The sequence below is a fragment of the Mytilus californianus genome, unplaced genomic scaffold (genome assembly GCF_021869535.1).
Source record: "Mytilus californianus isolate M0D057914Y unplaced genomic scaffold, xbMytCali1.0.p SCAF_3, whole genome shotgun sequence".
Classification (NCBI taxonomy): Eukaryota; Metazoa; Mollusca; class Bivalvia; order Mytilida; family Mytilidae; genus Mytilus; species Mytilus californianus.
In genome coordinates this window covers 22,739,004-22,759,616 of record NW_026262679.1, presented here as the reverse complement: position 1 = coordinate 22,759,616, position 20,613 = coordinate 22,739,004, and the positions used below count along the sequence as shown (strand labels likewise).

Below are 20,613 nucleotides of genomic sequence, written 5' to 3'. Positions count from 1 at the left end.
TCTAGAAATAAGTCAAGATATGAGGCAGACTTAACTGTATCTGTAAAATTTGCAACACGGAAAACTGCATGGGGAGAGGTGTTTGAGAAAACGGAGCACTGGAAACGTCTGTTTTTGTTTGCTGGAAATAGATTATGGTTCGGTTCCTTCCGTGCAGTACATTATTTGGCGCTAACAATTCTCAAAAAAGAAATTTTGATACTTTTATTTACCATGGTCGCCTTTTCCCCGCTTCAAAACTGCCACCCCGTGTCAAACATAGCCAATACCCCGCATGTGGCGTTCTACAAGGTGAATGACATATTCTTTGTTGTTTAGATTTAAACTTTCCTGGCTGTGACTACGTCGTTCTGTATAGCTTTGTTCATACAAGGTGTTCCAGTCTTTTTGTTTCAATAAAGCAAATTTAAAAAAAAACGAAACAAAAATAAAACAACTTACAAATACCATTCTTTACCGCTATTTTGATTATTTCGCAGTTGTTTTTTAAAATGTTGAAGCATAAACATTATGACACCTTGTGACGGTTGGTCCTTTGAGAATATATGTTCATAACCTTCATACTTCAATGAGAGATTGTTCAAAAATGTGTGTACTTGACTTCGACATATAGTTATTTTGATATGCGAAGGAGATGAAACCATTTTGTCCTGACATGACATTATAACAATCTGTGAACGCTATTTCGTTTGAACCGGTTACCTGAAAGCGTTAATTCCTAGTAAGGTTGGGGTCTTATGGTCACTGGACCCTACTTTACTAAAGGATAATTTTGCAATGTTTTTAGGAGTTATAATTTTGACCCGATGTGTTGCCTATTTTAATAGATTGTCTGACATCATGTGTAGCTCATTATACTGATACTTTTATTTTCTTGGCATTGTTTGCAAGAGCTCCGGGAATAGACCGTAGTTACATATTGAAGCAAAATTGACACAGTGAGGATTATTGTTCAAAAGCTTTTGTATTCAGTAAAAATATTAGTCCTCATTTTTACCGATATTTTACTACATAAGTTATGCACGAGATTTTCTGTTTTGAAAAGTATCGTGTTGATATTTTTAAAAGGCTTGCTTATGAATATGGTCATTCATATCAATGTAGTTAATACATTGAACTCTCAACACATTGTTTTGGTAGTGAATAATTTATATTTTATTCTGTTGATAAGGGCGACCATAGCTTCATAGTCTACTCATGAGAATATCATATAATACTAGCACATAGCGACAAAGGACATTTCGCTTCTGCTTAGCAATCTTGTTTTCGTTTTTAGTACTGTTTTGATTTTAAAGTAGATAATAATTACTTTTGTATTTCATCGATACAATTGCTATTATTGAACACAAATCTACATGGAATGTCAAATCGTCTATGTTCTTATAATTTTTAAAGTTTCATTAGATAGAACGTGACAATACTATATTGAAATTACCTGAACAAAAATAGTGAAATGAGAAAATTCAGTATCGTATATAAAGCAGTTTAAAGGTTAGCTGAAAGGATGAGTTAAAATTATTCCAAATTAGCACATAATTTGCAGTTTAATTTCATTAGTGCAACGATTCACCTGGCGTCCTGATGATAAAGTGGTGTTGGTTTTGTATCTTTGCTATTTTGATACCAATTGTTATTGTTTATCCACGTAAGTTTACGATTTAATATTAAGTATTCTTTTTTTCTTCTTCAAAAATTAAGCAGACATAAACGGAGTAATGCAATATATGCTTTATTAATTCTTTTAATCTGTTTAATATTGATCATTTTTGTAGAGGTAACTTGATTACAAATAAAGAAAGTGTCACTTGAACCAATTGTTTCGTATAAAATATGAAAAAAATATGTTAGAACAGTTCACCATCAACACCCTCAGATTTCAAGGAGGTCAGGCTCTTCAACTTTTGAAATGAGGAAGGAAAACCTTCAGAATCAAAACTGAGTGATTTAGAGTCTTGCAAATCTTGTGTGTGATCTATATTATTTATGCATTTTTTATGTTGTTTATGTTACATGTATACATTTTCATGTTCAACCCAGATTGATCCCAATAAAAAATATCATTCATATATATATAAATGTTTTTGACATACATCTAACCAGAATTATTCGTTGCACATATGTTACTAGATTCAAGCATTTTGCTGGTATATATGCACGCATTAAGTGCCGTTCTTTGTAAGAATCAGTGCATTTCAACCAAATTATATCTTGAATTACCAGAACAGGACAAGGAAACGAATGTTATATTCGTGCACCATTATACATTTTGAACATAAATTAATGTCAACTTGAGTGGGTTTTTGTTGGTCATGTTTTTACCACTGCCTGATTCTTAGACAGATTGGCACTGACATGCTAAGAATTATTTGGGGATAGGGCTGAAAATATGGGAATTTTATTTTACATTGCCTATAATTATAAGTAAGATTTATAAGAGTCTGGATTGTATTGTATATTTAAGATATATTTAGTATGACCATTATCATTATTTTAGCATAAGATATTTTCCTAATAATGTATGATTTTCATAGGTCATTGAAATTAAATTTGAATAAAATACACTATTGGTTTATTATTATCTTTCACTTGGTAGGTGTAAACATTTAAATACTAAAACAACAGCCTACAATAAAGGTTAACAAAGTAGAGGGAAAAGAAATAAAGTGATATTTAAAGACTCTTTTGAGTTATACAAATATTTGCAGTCTATTGTAACTGTGGGACAAAATTTTTCCAAATGCAGAAAACAGGAAGCCAGATGTGTCAAAGTGTCATTTATGATTTACAACCAAAACATATATATATGGAGGTATTAATTTGGATGATAACATATATGCGTAAAAAGGTCCTCCGTAACAAACAAAAAATAAGAAATTTTTTTAAAGGGAAGTTAAATATAACTTTTTCCTGCTTCTGTGGCATATCTATAACGTTACTGCAACACAGATAAAATCAATTTTCTGTGGATTATTTGATCACCAATAATTCGGAAGATATACATTCTATACTAGTAGAAGTTTTCTTAACAAATTCTAAAAAACAATTGCAGAAAGCGCTTTGTAAAATTTATTTATCAACTGAACCCTCTGTGTGATTACAAGCCGATCGGTATTGGTTGAAACATCGTCTATGTTGAAATCTTCGGATAAAGAATTAATGTCTTTTCTAGGTTATTTTCTACACTCAATGGGTCAAATTTGATGAGGTCAAATGTCATATGTTTGGCAGTTATCGGGAAAACTGCTGATAATACCGTCCATCGTGTAATTGTTAAGAAAAGTGTGCGACATCGTCAAGTTTGAGACATTTTATCGACTAGGCACCAGTTACGTCACTGCGGTTTCGTGATCGCTATCTAATTCAAGGATGTTTGCTACTCTGTTTCAAAACAACAAGCTTTTTAAATAACTGTTATAAATTGATAGCATATAGATAAAGAAACTAAAAAAGCAGAAAAAAATTGAGGGTCCGTGCACTTGTTCTCGAGATATAAGCCATTAGAAATTTGGCGGGAAATGATTCTCTCTAGATTTTTCATACGTCTAACATTGGCACATTTTTTTCATTCAAAAACTATGAATTTTATAAGATTTAAAAAAATGACTTTTTAAACTATATGGAATAAAATTATGAAAAGAAAAGTAGGGGTTAGCGGGCAAATTTTTTATTGGGACTACATGGATAAAACTACAGGATTTCAAATACCTCACAAAAAGTCAAAAACAAGTGTAGCGAACATCCTTCTGAAACACAGAGTATTTTATAGCCTATAAATACTAATTGATCATGTTTTGACTGCCCAAATACATGACACATGATACATGTTTTAAGAATAATATTATTTTAAGAAAATAAATAACTAAAAATCGTGTCACGACTTCTTCCCAATTATCAATTTTCCATTTCTCAGCAGTAACAAACCCTCTGCCCAAACGTATGGTGTTTACATATCTCAGTTTATACGTTATGCTCGTGCATGTTCACACTAAACGGACTTCATATACAGGAGTATGCTCCTTACGCAGAAACTGCTTAAACAGAGTTATAAGGAGGAAAGATTAAAAATGACACTGCGTAAATTTTATGGACACCATCAAAAATTGATTGATCTATACGATGTGTCGGTGTCTAAACTCACTAACGGCATTTTTACCACGTCTGGTCTGCTTAGTATCGAACATGACCTATTCCAGAACATGACTGTTTTGCTGAGTGTGAATTTGCATTGCTATACGACGTGTCTAGGTATTTATACATCCAACATTCATGTATATAATTATGATGTTTCTTTTGTAAGTCTAGTTGGATATTGTGTTATGTCTTATCGTTGGTGGTTTGAATTCTGTATTTATCATCTACGTCGTCTGGTCTGCTTAGTACCGAACATGACCTATTCCAGAACATGACTGGTGGTTTGAATTCTGTATTTTCGGTACATTTCACATATTGTCAGTATAGTCCGTTTACTCGTGGTTTGTCTACAGTGCTTTTGTTTTATGTTGTTTTATGTTATTTGTTTTCAAGTACCTATTAAAGCTTTTAAACGAAATTTATGAAAGTAACCTCCAAGATTAGAGGAGGGTTGAGCGCTCACTAATATGTTTAACCCCCGCCACATTCTTTATATGCCTGTCCCAAGTCAGGAATCTGTATTTCAGTGGTTGTCGTTGGTGTATGTCTTTCATATTTGTTTTTCGTGAATTGTTTTGTTATAAATTAAGCCGTTAGTTTTCTCAATTGATTTTTTTCATATTTTTCATGTCGGGGTCTTTTATAGCTGACTATTCGGTATGGGTTTTTTTTTTCATTGTTGAAGGCCGTACGCTTGCCTTTAATTGCTTCCATCCACTTCATTTGAACTTTGGTGGATTAGCAGATTTATTCCAAAAGCAGATTTAGTACAAACGCAGGGAATGAAATTGAAGGAAAGCTGACAATAGAGGAGTTTACAAAAACCGCTTTTAAAATGAAATTAAATAAAACACCTGGTAATAATGGTTTACCAGTTGAATTTACAGAAATTCTTGGTTCAACTTACAATATCTTGTAAATGGTTTTGATAATTACCATGAGAATCAAGAATTGATAAATTCTCAAAAGCTAGGCACAATTACCCTAACTTACAAGAAATTCAACCTTTAAACTTTTACAAAAACAGATCAATTACCCTATTAAATGTAGATATACTGATAGGGGGGAAAATTCTTGTCAAATCATTAATCCGACCAAATATCACTTATGTTACATCAGATCGGGTATTGATAAAGAATACCTGGCCTTTAAAAAGGTAATATATATATAGTTTTAAATGAATCATTAAAACAGAAAAAGTTAAACAAGCAATATTAAGTAAAATTGAGAATGGAAATGGGGAATGTGTCAAAGAGACAACAACCCGACCATAGAACAGACAACAGCAGAAGGTCACCAACAGGTCTTCAATGCAGCGAGAAATTCCCGCACACGGAGGCGTCCTTCAGCTGGCCCCTAAACAAATATATATATACTAGTTCAGTGATAATGAACGCCATACTAAACTCCAAATTGTACACAAGAAACTAAAATTAAAAATAATACAAGACTAACAAAGGCTAGAGGCTCCTGACTTGGGACAGGCGCAAAAATGCGGCGGGGTTAAACATGTTTATGAGATCTCAACCCTCCTCCTATACCTCTAGCCAATGTAGAAAAGTAAACGCATAAAGACTAGAACACACCCGCGACATCGTGGTTCACTGACTGAATTAAAGTACCTACGCCTTATTTTTAGCCTTGATTTTTAGTTTTCGTATTGTCATCTGATAAAGTCATGCTGATTATTAGGTGCACAGTTTTCTCTGCTTTCAAAATCTTTCTGTTTGAATCCATCGACCCGGAACTTGTTAATTATTGGTAATATTAGTTATGTGGAAAACAAAAAGGCCTGGGTTAGTGTAAATTTTAATCCACACCATTGTCCTATATATATATCTTTATTCTCATAAACCCAATGCATGACATCAGTACAGAGATAACAACAATAACTATTTACAATATATACAAAACATTGGGAGAGAGGTTACAAAAGTCACTAGCCAGGAGGACAAACGCAAGTATTAATACTTTTTATAAATGAACAAAGCTTCTTCAGGACTGGTTTTCGTGTACTCGACATAAGTTCAGAGAATTTAACTGTATTATGTCGTTGTACAAAAAAGGAGGATAAATACGCTTTACGTTTTTGATCGAAAAAAGTACATTCAAATATATAGTGATATTCGTCTCCAATTTGTCGATTGTTACATTGATGAAAAAAACGGTTTTCTCTTAATACGTTTTGCCACCTTCCTGTTTCAATCGGCAATTTGTTATTAGTCGTTCGAAATCGACAGAGAACAACGGCATCTTTAAAGTCCAAAATATTAAAAAATTCCTCAAATTCGCAGTTATCTTAAAAACTTTGCAGTTAATACCTTTCGACGAATTTTGGATTAGCGAATTCCAATTCTATATTAGTTATATATAAAGTTGAATTATTTGATTTGTCATTTTAACATCATGCCGGCTAACAAATTTGACCTCGTTATTTTATGAAATATAGATTATTATGACCGTTTGAGATTAATTGGGTAAGAAGACTCATAGATAATGTTGACACGTCACTTATTGGAAAGTTATGCAAGTTGGACAAGAATTTTTATATTCAAAATGAAATTTGACATATTAATTTAATTAATAAATTAAAAGAGTATGTTCCTGAACTATATATAAACATAATCAAAACATGAGTAACTTTAAAATCTGAAAAAGAACTAATTTAATTTCCATAAAAGAAAATTCGACATCAAATCCTTTAGGGGAAATAAATGTATCAAAATAAATGAAAAGGGTTTTATCTTCAATAATTGGATAACACACGGTTCTATTTGTCAATGATAGAATAGGTGGCAAAGCAAAACATACTGAAATATGATATAAGATAAAATATCTTCGCATGCTAATTAGTTTTCAGAATAATCTGAATTAGTAAAACCGATACAGTAGTTACATGAGCTTACAAACGAAGAATCAATTAAATCAAATGTTGCAACTGATTCTTAGTTCAAACTGAAGAAAGTGCCAAAACAAAAATGATCTTCTAGACATTATCTATCCCTCTTGAACAGAAATTGTGACAAAGCAGTAGAGTGTGAAAAATGCAAAAAACAGAACTTTTTAGATCACCAACCAAAGAAAAGAGAGCAAATGTTCTATTTTATTTTTTACTATTTACAAGAGACAAAAATGCAAATGCTAAGGTGGAAATTTCTGCATTACATACTGTTATCCAATCAATTTCTATTCTCCTGGAAAATAGTCCTTCATGTCATATGTGTAATGTTATTGAAGATTATGAATATTTCTATTTAACATGAAAATATCTGGAATCATTTTGGGATAAACTACAACTATTACTAGATAAAATTAGAATAGGACATCATATTATATCGGTTATTACGCTTTTGTAAGGATATATGATACTTGTAAAAAAAAGTTATGGTATTAATGATTTTCTGACTATTTTACTTTTGAACAGTGGATAAAGTTTATTATATGCAAGAACAAAAAACAAAACAAATTGATGAATTTGAAATGTTTGAAGAAAACAATTGTCAGCATTATGAAATAATGGAATGTAAACAACGGAAATCTGACACCATTACTAGATTTGTTGCAAAAACAATATATATAGATATATTGGCCTTTTATATGTGTGCTTATAATACAGAAATCATTAATAAAATTGAGAATGGAAATGGGGAATGTGTCAAAGAGACAACAACCCGACCATAGAGCAGACAAAAGCTTTCTGCTTTTAATTTATTTTAAACAATAACTAGAATAGGATATTTATTAACTTACCTATTTTGTTAATACGTATATTATGTACTAACATATGTACTGATACAGGTGAGGAATTTCATTATTTGTTCTGCTGTTCTCAAATGCAGAACAAACATAAATTATGTCTTCAAAGAAAATGTTCACATAGTCCAAATTACATGTCAATTTTCTCACTGTTTAATACTAAGAAACAATCAGTTTTAAGAAAACTATGTTTATTCATTAAGTGTATTGATAAAAAGGTTAGTTCCTCCGTGTAAACGTAAATCACCAGACTGATTTCTTCATATTTAGTTTAACCGTTTATTATACATATTTCATCATAAAGTGGTACTTCATTTTAAATTATCGTACTGCATCTGTTTACCCTCAACTATTGTATTCGTATCTATATTGTAATTGTACGTTCTCTGTCAGAAGTAAAATAACAAAAATACCAAACTCCGAGGAAAATTCAAAACGGAAAGTCCCTAATCAAATGGCAAAATCTTGTATTTAGTTTTTAGCGAATAAAGTATTTATCTAACATGAATAAAATTGAGAATTGAAATGGGGAATATGTCAAAGAGACAACAACCCGACCAAAGAGCAGATAACAGCCGAAGTGAAGGCCACCAATGAATCTTCAACGCAGCGAGAAAATCCAGCACCCGGAGGTGGTCCTCAGCTGGCACCTAAATAAAATTGTGTACTGATTCAGTGAAAATGGACGTCACACTAAACTCCAAAACATATAAAGGAACTAAAATTAAAAAAACATACAAGACTAACAAAGACCAGAGGCTCCTAACTTGGTACAGGCGTTAAAAATGCGGCGGGGTTAAACATGTTTTGTGAGATCTCAACTCTCCCCCTATACCTCTAGCCAATGTAGAATAAAGAAACACATAGCAATACGCTCAGTAAAACTCAGTTCAAAAGAAGTCCGAGTCCGATGTCAGAATAGGTAACAAAAGAAACTAAGCAAAATGACAATGATGCATAAATTAACAAAGGACTACTAGCAGTTACTGACATGCCAGCTGCAGACCTCAATTAAACTGATTGAAAGATTATGTCTTCATCATATGAAAATCAGGTACAATCCCTCCCGTTAGGGGTTTAGTATCATAATATATGAGAAGAACATAACCCGTATCATGCCAACAACTTGTTTTAGAATAAATGTGTTTATTTCCGATGCAAAGACCCTATGAGTGAATCAATATTAATACCAAAATATGCAATCATTAATGACCTGACAACAGTATCGTAACTATATCCTTTCCGAATAAGTCTGTTTAAAGGTTTGATTAGCTTTTGAGGTGAATGCCGACATTTTTGTGCTTTGTAAAGAATATTACCATAAGATATTGGATGTGAAATACCTGAACGTATAAGATGTCTGCATGTTGAGTTATATTTACGAATGATGTCCTTGTACCGATGATAAAATTTAGGAAATGTTTTGACTAGTTTGTGATATCGAAAACCCTGTTGTAATAATTTTTCAGTAATACAGAGATTTCTTTCGTTGAAATCAAATACGTTGTTACATACGCGAGCGAATCGAACAAGTTGAGATATATAAACACCATAAGATGGTGACAAGGGAACGTCACCATCTAAAAATGGATAATTAACAATAGGAAATAAAAAAATCATCTCTTTTATCATAAATTTTGGTATTAAGCCTCCCGTTAAAGATATAGATATCAAGATCCAGGAAAGGACAGTGTTCATTGTTAGTATTAGCTTTATTTAAATTCAGTTCGGCAGGATAAATCTCTTTAGTGTACATACTGAAGTCGTCATTATTGAGAGCAAATATATCATCTAAATATCTAAGAGTGTTATTAAATTTTTGAATCAGATGTTTTTTCGATGGGTTTTTGCTGATTTTAGTCATAAATTGTAAATCATAACAATACAGAAACAGGTCCGCAATAAGTGGTGCGCAGTTAGTTCCATGGGAATTCCGATAACCTGACGATATACGGAATCTCAATAGCGAACAAAAATGTTATCTAGTGAAAATTCAAGAACAGTTACAGTATCAAAGCAAGTCCAATTGACATAGTTCTCTTGTTTGTTGTTACTTAAAAATGACCTAAAAGAATTCGAACATATATATTCGCATTCCGACTTTTTAAATGTCCATTTAATCAGGTGTGTGATTTTTTTCTTGATAAGATTATGAGGCAAAGTGGTATATAGGGTAGAAAAATCAAAACTTTGAACAGATTCAAAATCACCAATATAAGCATGCAATTTATCAATACTTCCAACAAATTTTTTACACACCAAAAGTAATTAATTCCACTAATTTCAAAGGCCTTATTTGAACAATTTATTACCAGGTTTTTGATTGTACCAAGTGTACTAGTAAGTAGAATAGATAGTTTAGTAGTGGAACAATGGATTGAAGACGAAAAAAATCTATATTTGTAAGGAGTTTTGTGCAGCTTCGGAAGCCAGTACATAGTCGGAACTTTCGTTGTATTTGGTTCTGCTTGTAAAGAGGTAGCTAAAAGTTTATGTTTGTTACAGATGTCATTTTCCGAAAATGGAGTTAGTTGGAATGTTGGTGAATTCGTGATTTTCTTTTTTAGAACCTCAATGTAAAATTTATGATGATGAATTGTACTATTCAAATGTTAACGAGACTCTGATAAGGTACCGGTGTCTTATAAATATATATATCTATAACACATGTATAATATGAATAAAAATATTTGTATATAATTCAATAAAAAAAACTATAAAGGAGATGAAAGGGGGAAAGGTTTATGAAAACGACAAAAGAAAATCGGGCCAATACAAAAAGAATTTAATCTAATTAAAGTCATATGAAACGAGTTTCTTGTAATTTTAGATGTTATCAAAATAATGGAACCAATAAATGCATATATATACTTAACTAAGTCCTGTATGCACGTTTTCTTTATATTTATTACGAATCTATAACATATTATCGACAAATAATATTTCATTCATTTATTGTTGATCGTAAGCTAATTGACTTTCGAGTTTCTTGCCGAAGTTTACAGGATCGTGACATTAATAAAAAAAATCAACACAGAGCAAGTGGAGCAAGTGACAATAAGGCGAGTTGATGGAGCCACGATATTTTTTGTCATATTTTGCATGTGTTCCCATTTCTTAATTAAACTTTTCGTAAACACTTGTTAAATGATTTGTTGTATTAAATTTGTTCTCTAAGAACCAGTTATTACTATTTACCCTCTAGCGCACGTTTGTTTACATTCTTTTATCACGGGTTTCCCCTCGCATTTACACTGTGCGGTCGCTGAAGTTGTAACAAGAGACTCGTAGGTAAAAGCACTGCATACGGGGAAAAATTGACAAATTAGTGTACGGGATTACAATAATTCAATAGCAGTACACGATTTTGATAATGTAAAGGATTTCCTTTAACAGGAAAATTCACTTACACTTGTTTTTATTGTTAGACTTTTAAGAATAATAAACATTAAATCTTTTTTAAATTTGAAGTTTAATATAACTTTAAAATAAGAAGACCGTTCTCGCTCACTCGCTTATGCTTTGTCACAACATAAAACTACACAATGAACCAAGCATAAAGTAGGAAGCGAGTGCATAATTCTACTTTAAATAAGAATATAGAAAGCCATATCGATCATGGGCTAATAGGGGGTTAAATGATACGACCAACTCAGTCATATAAGGGACAAAACAGCAAGTGCAATACTAATTACGTAGACTGCATCTATCTGTGATATGGTCGAATCGTTTAATAGTTAGTATTTTAGTATATAAGTATTTAATAAATAGTTGAATATCAAGTACACCAATTGTTGAAAACTATGTAAGTTTACTCCTTAATAGCATCAAATAACGACAAAGAAAAGAAAACGAGACATGTGGTTCCGTGTAGCTTTACTCGATAAAGAATTCAACTACTAAACATCTTTTATATTGGGCATACATAAAGGCAACAGTAGTATACCGCTGTTCAAAAGTCTTACATCGGAGTATGTGTGACTACAGAACTTTGAAAACCATAACGTTCTTGTTTAATATGGAAAAGAAATGGATAGATATTTTCAAAGTTATATCAAGTTTATTAAGGCTTTTCATTTGTGACTTATACCAAATATAACAATTAAACTCGGTTTATCATTGACAATAACGACATGAAAACTCTTAAAATACCTGCGTTAATGATAAAGAACTATTCATAGAACATTTCAATATTTTTAAATGTCAGACAATAAGTATTTAAATCGTCCTCTTCTTTGAAATAGAAAATTATGAAATATTATGCAACCTCAGTTAAAACATTTATAAATGCATTAATAAATGTTCTATGGTCTTGGTCAATATTTACCTTTCCTGACTATGACGTAAAACGTGATCAATGTAAACGTTTTATTGAGATAACGAATAACCTCTAACAATACTTGGTATATAAAATTTATGAGATTTTATATGTACAATACATTTATCCAGTATTTAAAAGAAACATAAAGTAGAGACTTATTATCTACTATTTACAAATTTAAATATTGACAGTAGTTTTCAACTGTATATTTTTCATCTTCTTTGTACAAAAATTACGATAATCAGAAAGATCATTCATACTTAGTTAGAGACTACCAATAAAATGGAAGCTTTCGTATTTTAACTTATTTACATGTAGAAAATGACAATGCGAGTTGGATGAAAACAAAATTTTATGACAAAAGGTACGATTTCAGCTTTCCAATTGTGAACTGTTCATCTGTGTGAAGCAACATTTCAGCATCGTCTGCATATGGAGTATAGATCTCCCAGTTTATATGATATCCCTGAGCTGGCTTTCCTGTCATGATTTCGTTGATGGAGGCCTATGGTTACTTTTTGCATGGTATTGCATCAGGGGACAAATGGTAAAGTAGAAGTCATTCCTTAGAAATGTTTTACAGACGCCATCACGAGTTTGTTGTTGACCGTGCTAGATTATTTGTGTCACAGATGACCATTCGATATGTGGTTATTGTCGTAATCATTACATTCGTCGTCTTTCCTCGATTGTGACATTACCGGATGAGACTTATCACCGAATCTGTAGTTACCTTGATGCCACTGGTGGAGTAGGGTCTGTTTACCCTTTCAGAGCACATGAGGTCACCACCAGTTTATGGTGGGGTTCGTGTTGCTCAGTCTTTAGTTTTTGAAGCAATGATTCTAGTCAGTTTCTCTAGACTCATGAGTTTTAAATGCCCCTTGGTATCGTCCATCTCTTTTGTCAGAATGATTTTTTCCTTTTTTAACATTTCAAATGTTATCTTTTACGTCATTCGAGGAAAACTAAGTTTTATTTTATTACTCTAAAAATATTTCTGTTTAAAATATATATGTAAATATTGGTTTTGCTTTAAGGTGCCAAATTGATAACTACCGACCTGAGTCAAACTCTTTCATTTAAAACATTGTAGAATATATACAACAATAACACAAGTTCTTTAGAATACAATGAGCAATGCATGAACTCATAATAATCTATCATTTTTTTATGCGTGTCTAAGGACTATCAGCCATGTCATTAACCAACGTGATGACCTGAGAAGACTGTCGATATAAATACAAATATCAATATAAAATTCAAACGAAATGATATACTTACAAATGCCTTGGTTGTTTAATGCATATCATTGATTGAAAACATAACTAAATTATCGTTTTACCAGTACATACAATTAACGAAATGGTTTTTCTTGTTGGCTTCTTTTCTTTGAAATAACAAATGCACAACCAATCTATAATTAAGAATCAAATCAAAGGTTGCATGCACACAAACTCAAACCTTTACCTTTTGTTGTCTTGGTAAATAAGAATCTCTCAATGATTGGTTTGAGCTTATTTTTAAGAAATCGAACCAAACTGCCTACTTATAGCAAATCATTAGCTTAATATTCCACTTATGTAAATGTAAAAAAAAAAAAAAAAAACATAAACATTACTGATTTTTCCTTATTACTTTGTCGTTAGCATAGCTAATGATGCTTTAGTGTGACTTATTGAATGTATGCCTGCCATGGGCTACACGATAAGTACATAATGTGGAGCCTGATCTGTATTTACTTCTAAGGCACATCTGAGTGCCCCTTTGTTTTGCAAGGGTTCGTGTTGTTCAGAATATAGGGTTCAATTTAGTGTGTTGCCAACTGTTGCATGTCTAAACGTCGTTTTTTTTCTTCTTTTCTTTGCCATGCTTTTGTTGTATTTAATTTTTAAATTTAGCATGAAGACAATGGAAGTGTATCAATATCGATTTAAGATATGAATTTCTAAAATTTTATATGAAAATTTGATATTGGCTATTCATGCGTTCTACTTAACATTACTTAACAGTATTATAAACAAATTCATTTAAAATTGAGCAGCAATATAAATTCTTATGAAATAAGGCTACAAATGGAAGTGAACCATGTGTCCTCCAGAAGTTAACTGTTTTTAATGGAAAATACATATTTGGAAAGGTAATTAACGTTTCATGTTCTAAATGGCTAAAATAAAGCAACAGTAGTTTACCGATATTCCAATCACATAAATCCATGCAGAAGATACGCGGATTAAAGATTATTTTATTGACATTATTGAATGAGATAGCAATTAGATAGCAAATGAATAAGATAGCAATAGAAATACCAATTAAAGTAAATAACAATTAAATGAGAAAACAATTCAAATTATTCAAAGGATGTTTAATTTACGTTATTTGGGGTCATTAAAGGTTAAAAAAAATGTTGTAAAAGAAATCTAACAACCGGAGGGTATTGAGATAGGGTGGTAATAATCTATAGCTAAGCATCTGCTTAATCTAGGGGGGAATAATAAATGCAAATACTGTTTATAGATAATTTAAAAAGGTTTTTGTTTGGGTTATCTTATAAGTCCAATTTAATATGAGTGATTGCCAAATTTGATATTTTATTAACCTGATTTTTTAAAGAGTGGTTAATGTCAATGCGAAATTTTCTTCTTTGAAAAGTGTCAATTTGTGAAGTGTAATTTAACATAAATCATTAAAAGAAAGAGACTTCTCAACAAAAACTTATTTCAATGAGTTGGGTCTGTCTAGAAAATAATGATTTGTCAACTTGACAGGTTATTTGATTATTATCGATTGACCCTTTAACATTCCTATCGGTTAATTTGTCCGATAAGTCAAATTTTTGTTCAGCTAGTGTGCATGAAATCTTGTTTCGTTTACATTTTTTGACGTACAGATGTGGTTGAGGGCTCATATTAATACTCGGAATACCAGCAACATAATGTAGAGTGACTGAAGCTAGTATCATTCAATGTGATATGTCAATTTGCCCTTTATTGACAAGAATATAAAGGGAAATAAATTTAATAGATCGTGCGAGGGCTTTATAGCCAGTCAAGGTCGTTAAAAACCCCCATCATCATCATTTAATAGATACAGAGCATTTATCTATTGATGTGTATGTTGTTTTTTTTCTCGAGACGGAGATATTTGTTTTCTAAAAAGAATATATGATTTTTCTATATAAAGATGAATTATACAGAAAAAAGGGAAAATATCTTTAAAAAAATGAATAATATTTTTTTTTATATAAATTTCAGTGGCAACTATTTTTTTACTTCACACTTGAAATAATTTCTTTTTATCAAGAAATTTAGAAATCAAACACACCGACCATTTTGAAAAATCCCGAAAAAAAAAAACTTTTTCAAATCGATGTGGGACGTAATTTGCCCTCCATTTAAACTGTTTTAAGTATAATATTTCGCCAGATATATGTTTTAATATTCTCAATCGAGTTGCAAAGTATTACCTTTTTTTACGGAATTTATGAATTTGATGAAGAAGTAGACATGGGGTCGCTAGATTTACCATTGAGTCAACGGGAAAATGACAAGAAAAAGTACGATTTTTACGAATCTCCAGGGACGTATGTTAAACAAAAATTATACTGTCAGAACCAACATTTTTAGGTAGAATTATGTTCGAATACCAAGATTTACAAAGTTAGAAAACGGATCAGATTAATGAGAAAATTGAACTTTATTAAAGCACCTATGCATTTTATATAGGACACAATGACACAAAATGGTGGCTCGCTGCGTCACTAAAGTCACGTGATGTTTAACTTAATTGGATATGTTGACTTTGATAAAAACCCTTCACAAATCCGTTATTTTTGTATGTTTCGAGCATTGATATTTCAACGCAACTGGCACAAGTTTTTCATCTTTCTATATAAAGTTGACACCTAGTACGTTTCCAAAAGACTTCGTGCATTGCTTTTACACTAAAACTATGTTCTATTTTGGTAATAAAATGCCTTCTTTTAAACTTCTTTTAAAACCCGGAAGAAAATTTATATCACAGATTATTTTCACTCAATTTTCAAAATCGTATTTTGAAATGTTCATAAGTTTTGTTTTTTTTTTTTTTTTGTATGGTGAATAGGTTTTGTGTGACAAGTGTCCCGACTAGTTTTTAAGATATGTGTATGTTTTTGTTTAATAGAAAAATTGGCTCTAGGTGGGTTTTTTGCAAGTTGGGTCTGTTTTTTATATTGTTGAAGAATGACGAAATCATAAAAATACAGAGAAATGCATAAGGACTTCTGCATTTATTGAATCCAAATCAAAAATGAATTTCATACTTGTTTTCATGAAATTATACGTATCGTTAAAGGTTAATTATGAACTGGTATAAAATTCATTAATCATCATGATCGTTTCTAGTGGGTCCATGTTTTTTTTTTAAAGTCCTTCTGATAACATAGTGCACACTTGAAATATAAGTTCTTCAGTTTAATAATAAATCATACTGCCTTTGGATGAAGGTGTTAGGGTAATTAATACACTGAGTGAAAAAATTATCACCCGCAACTTCGTCTTGGGTGATGATTTTTTCCCTCGTGTGTTAATTTACCCTAACACCTTCATCCAAAGGCAGAATGTTTTTAATAATCTCCAACGTATTGTTATTTACCGGTTCGTCGGATACTATAAGTTACTCCATTATGTTACATACTTCGTAATCATGTTAAAATGATGTTTTTTTATCACAGTTCAGTACATACTATGTGAAAGCGAAAGTAGTCCATTACTTGAATGTTCTGCTGGGCGACTAATCATGGTCAACGACGCCAACTACGGTAGAACAGATTCCTTGAAATGTCCGCACAGCACTATTGATGCTTCCAAAACATACGATAGGACTACATCAGTAACTACTAGGACAAAGGAGAAATGTGATTTAAAGCAATCATGTTTACCATCAAAAAGTGGAGCAGGTGACCCCTACCAAGGGGTATACAAATATGTGAACGTGACTTACGAATGTCTTATCTTAGGTACGAATGTTTTATACCAAATATAAGATTCCAGAATCCATAAGAAATCCATAAATAGTGTTATACTGATTGTTTGGTTTGAACATTACTTAATTAAATAACTTTTAAGTAATTATACACCTGCTTACAATTGATTAATGATAGATACTAAATACTTCAGAAACACGTCTAATTATACACCTGCTTACAATTGATTGATGATAGATGCTAAATACTTCGGAAACACGTCTCATATTTTCATTTCAAACTGTCACATTAAGTTATATTTTACAGAATGTACATATTAAATGACGAAAATGCATTAGGTATTGTCTTAGGTATAGACATGAAACGGACATCAGCTCTGGTATGTCGCCTTTACACAAATTAAAATTCGTTTATTTAAAATGAGTAACACGTGTGTCGTTATAAGTTATAAGCCGGTAACCATTCCACCACCCATGGGTTCATTGATTTTTTAGGGTTATGTGATATTCAATTTTGAGTGTGTCTGTGTATCGTTCTGTTGTCGATGTTTATTTCTGTTTTTTTTTCTTTTCTTTTGGCAAGTTTTTTTTTTTTTTTTTGTCTTTCATTGGTGGTGGTTTCTTTAGTTTAAACAGTATTTATTAATGAAAAATTACAACAATAAAGTATTACAATGTTACATGAAATTCAAATATGGGATACGGAAACAAGTTTGGAAAAACATTTATAAATCCGTCTCCCCCAAAAAAATAACATCTATTTAACAAACAATATGACGTGCCAACAGTATATTAAGTTTAAGGTAACATATTATAAATTTGAATAAATACCAAAACAAAAAAAAAAACAAAAAAACTAACAAATAAAAAAAAAACAACGAAACAGTAAACTTACTTTCTTGATAGACAGTCACTGGAACCACCACACGTGTCCGATTGTAGTCGATTACGGGCAATCCACTCGATTTGACATCAATTTATATAACTAATAAAAACATATACAAGGTCAACTTTCAAAACGTTTTGTTTTATTTATATATTCAGAAACTCTATGAAATGTTTGCATATTGTCCTCATTAGACTTTAAACTGTCCCCATATAAGATAATCTTAAGATTAATACAAGAGACTGTCCCGATAGTATCCCTTCGAATTTCATTATATTTTGGACATTTGAAAAAGTAATGAGAGGTAGTTTCTACGTGACCACAGGAACACAGTGGTTTCTTTACCTTAACACTTAAAATGAAAACATCAATTTACGAAAACTTGATAGATAAATAGCATCATATGGTCATCAATAACGGAAAACGCTTCTAACGAATGACCGTATGGCAAATATTACATAGTTCAAAAATTGTGGATAAACGAAACTTATGGCAAAATTTCTCCGTTTATAAATGACCGTTACTAGGTTTTGGGTTATTTATTTAATTTTTGTTTAGGTTGTTTGTTTGTTTGTTTGTTTTTCTTACTGTTTTTATTTTAAATTGTTTAACTTATACATTTTGCCCTGTTTAAAGCACATCACTGGCACTAAGAAGTCGACATATGATTATTTTGTCAACACGCAGGTACTTAAGGTAGCAATATGCAGTTGACAAAACGTTAAAATTGACACACATAATTCTTAACCACCTTCTTTCCCATGCTTTTTAAGAAATTAAAGTTACTTTTAGTGTCATATATGTGCATAAATGAAAAGAGCATTTTCTTTAGATATGATTTCCAATAGCTAAAATCGTGAAATATAACTATGCATGGTGTAATCATGGAGACAATCTGAATTTTGTAGAGCCAAAATATTACAAAAAAGGGGGGTTTGAACATGTCACAATTGTCCCAAAGATTAGACCAAAGTATAATTTTAATCTATTTGAGGGATACCTTATCTAAAACCATTGACATTTATAAAGAGATCAAATAAAAATCATATGCATTTCACTTCATTTCTCCATTAAATGGTTTCGAATAGTTCAAGCGGAAAAAAATGGTTAGTAAACATTACAATAAATTCTAGACCTATGGCCGGTATGCATAAAACATTTTAAAAACAGTCCTGATGTTCCTATAAAACCACTGTGAAGACTTTATTGTTCTGCAGCTATCTAAAACTTAATTGTATAGCATAATTACTTTCGTATAAAAAAAATTCACAGGGGCTAAAATGAGAAACCACACTCATATTGCTACCTAAGGCTTTTGTTCAATGATTAGTAGCGTTTTTGAAACTTAATCATTATGTAGTATTGATTTACTTATACTTGGATTTAGTTGACTTTATTACGGGAATGCGATCGTATTTTCTTCTAGTACCTTTGGTATTTCACTAACACAACCGCAAATAAATTAATGTTACTATCTCAAATGTTGAACCTCGCCAGTGGTTGTCTTTAGTTTTATCTTTATTTTTTTCTCCTTTTAGGATAATAAAATCCTGGAAGAGAAAATACTTTTGCAAGATATAATCAATTGCAATATGCGATATTGTCTTACCAGAATACCATATGGCGTTTTAGCGTCTTAAAGATTCTTGTTTGTATTTTTCAGGAGGATGGGGAAATTGGGAACCATTTGGTGATTGCTCTACCACATGCGGAAAAGGAGTCCAGTCATTTCAGAGGAAATGCAACAACCCTGTTCCGGAAACAAATGAAATGTACTGTATTGGTGGTCACATACAGAACTTAGAATGTAACGCAATTACATGTCAAGGTTAGAAAGATTAACATAACAATAGAAAAGTTAAAAAGACACACATTTTCTTGCCTAAGATTTATTGGCTTTCAAATTGTTTTCATGAGACGGTTTCTATATTTCTAAACTTTTTTGTAATAAGCCGGCCAGATTTGCCACAACTTTTAATCAAGGGATATTTCTTTACAAAATCACAGTGTTTCTTGGTGCAAAGATTAAAATATTGATATATAGAAAATTGTCATTTCCAATCATTATATTGAAATCGATGTTTTTTTTGTTTTTTTTGTTTTTTTTGGATAACAGCTACGCGGATAAACTATGAGTTATCATGATTCGATTTGATTTGATTTTGATTTTTGGTGTTTTAACGCCATTTTTAAGCAATGCTTTTGGGCTATTCCGTGGCGGCCAGTTTTTATTGGTGGAGGAAGCCGGAGTGCCCGGAGAAAACCACCGACCTTCGATAGGAAAACTGACAATCCTAGTCAATTAAGATTGGAGTCGAGTGCACCCGCACGAGCGGGGTTCGAACTCACAACTTCAGTGATGACTGGCTAGTGATTACAGTAGTTATTACTCAGACCACTCGGCCACCGAGGCCCCTCATGATTCGACGAACGAATTAAATGATACTGTTATGTATGTTTCTTGCTGAGTTTTTTTTTTTTTTCGATCCGTGGACATCATAATTTTGAAGCATGGCATCTCATCAACAAAAATATTCTCTGAACAGAATGTTTT

At 31.6% G+C, this 20,613-nt stretch overlaps 1 protein-coding gene across 1 annotated transcript in view; it reads left to right on the top strand.

The window, feature by feature from the left end:
• Positions 1–1,449: 1,449 nt before the first annotated feature.
• Positions 1,450–20,613, top strand: part of LOC127734160 (hemicentin-1-like) — a 37,695-nt gene continuing 18,531 nt past the window's right edge. The window contains exons 1-3 of the mRNA XM_052243879.1: positions 1,450–1,645; positions 16,923–17,207; positions 19,723–19,887. Of these exons, the coding sequence (XP_052099839.1) occupies positions 1,582–1,645; positions 16,923–17,207; positions 19,723–19,887 (514 nt within the window). The 5' untranslated portion in view covers positions 1,450–1,581. The remainder of the gene's footprint in view (positions 1,646–16,922; positions 17,208–19,722; positions 19,888–20,613) is intronic.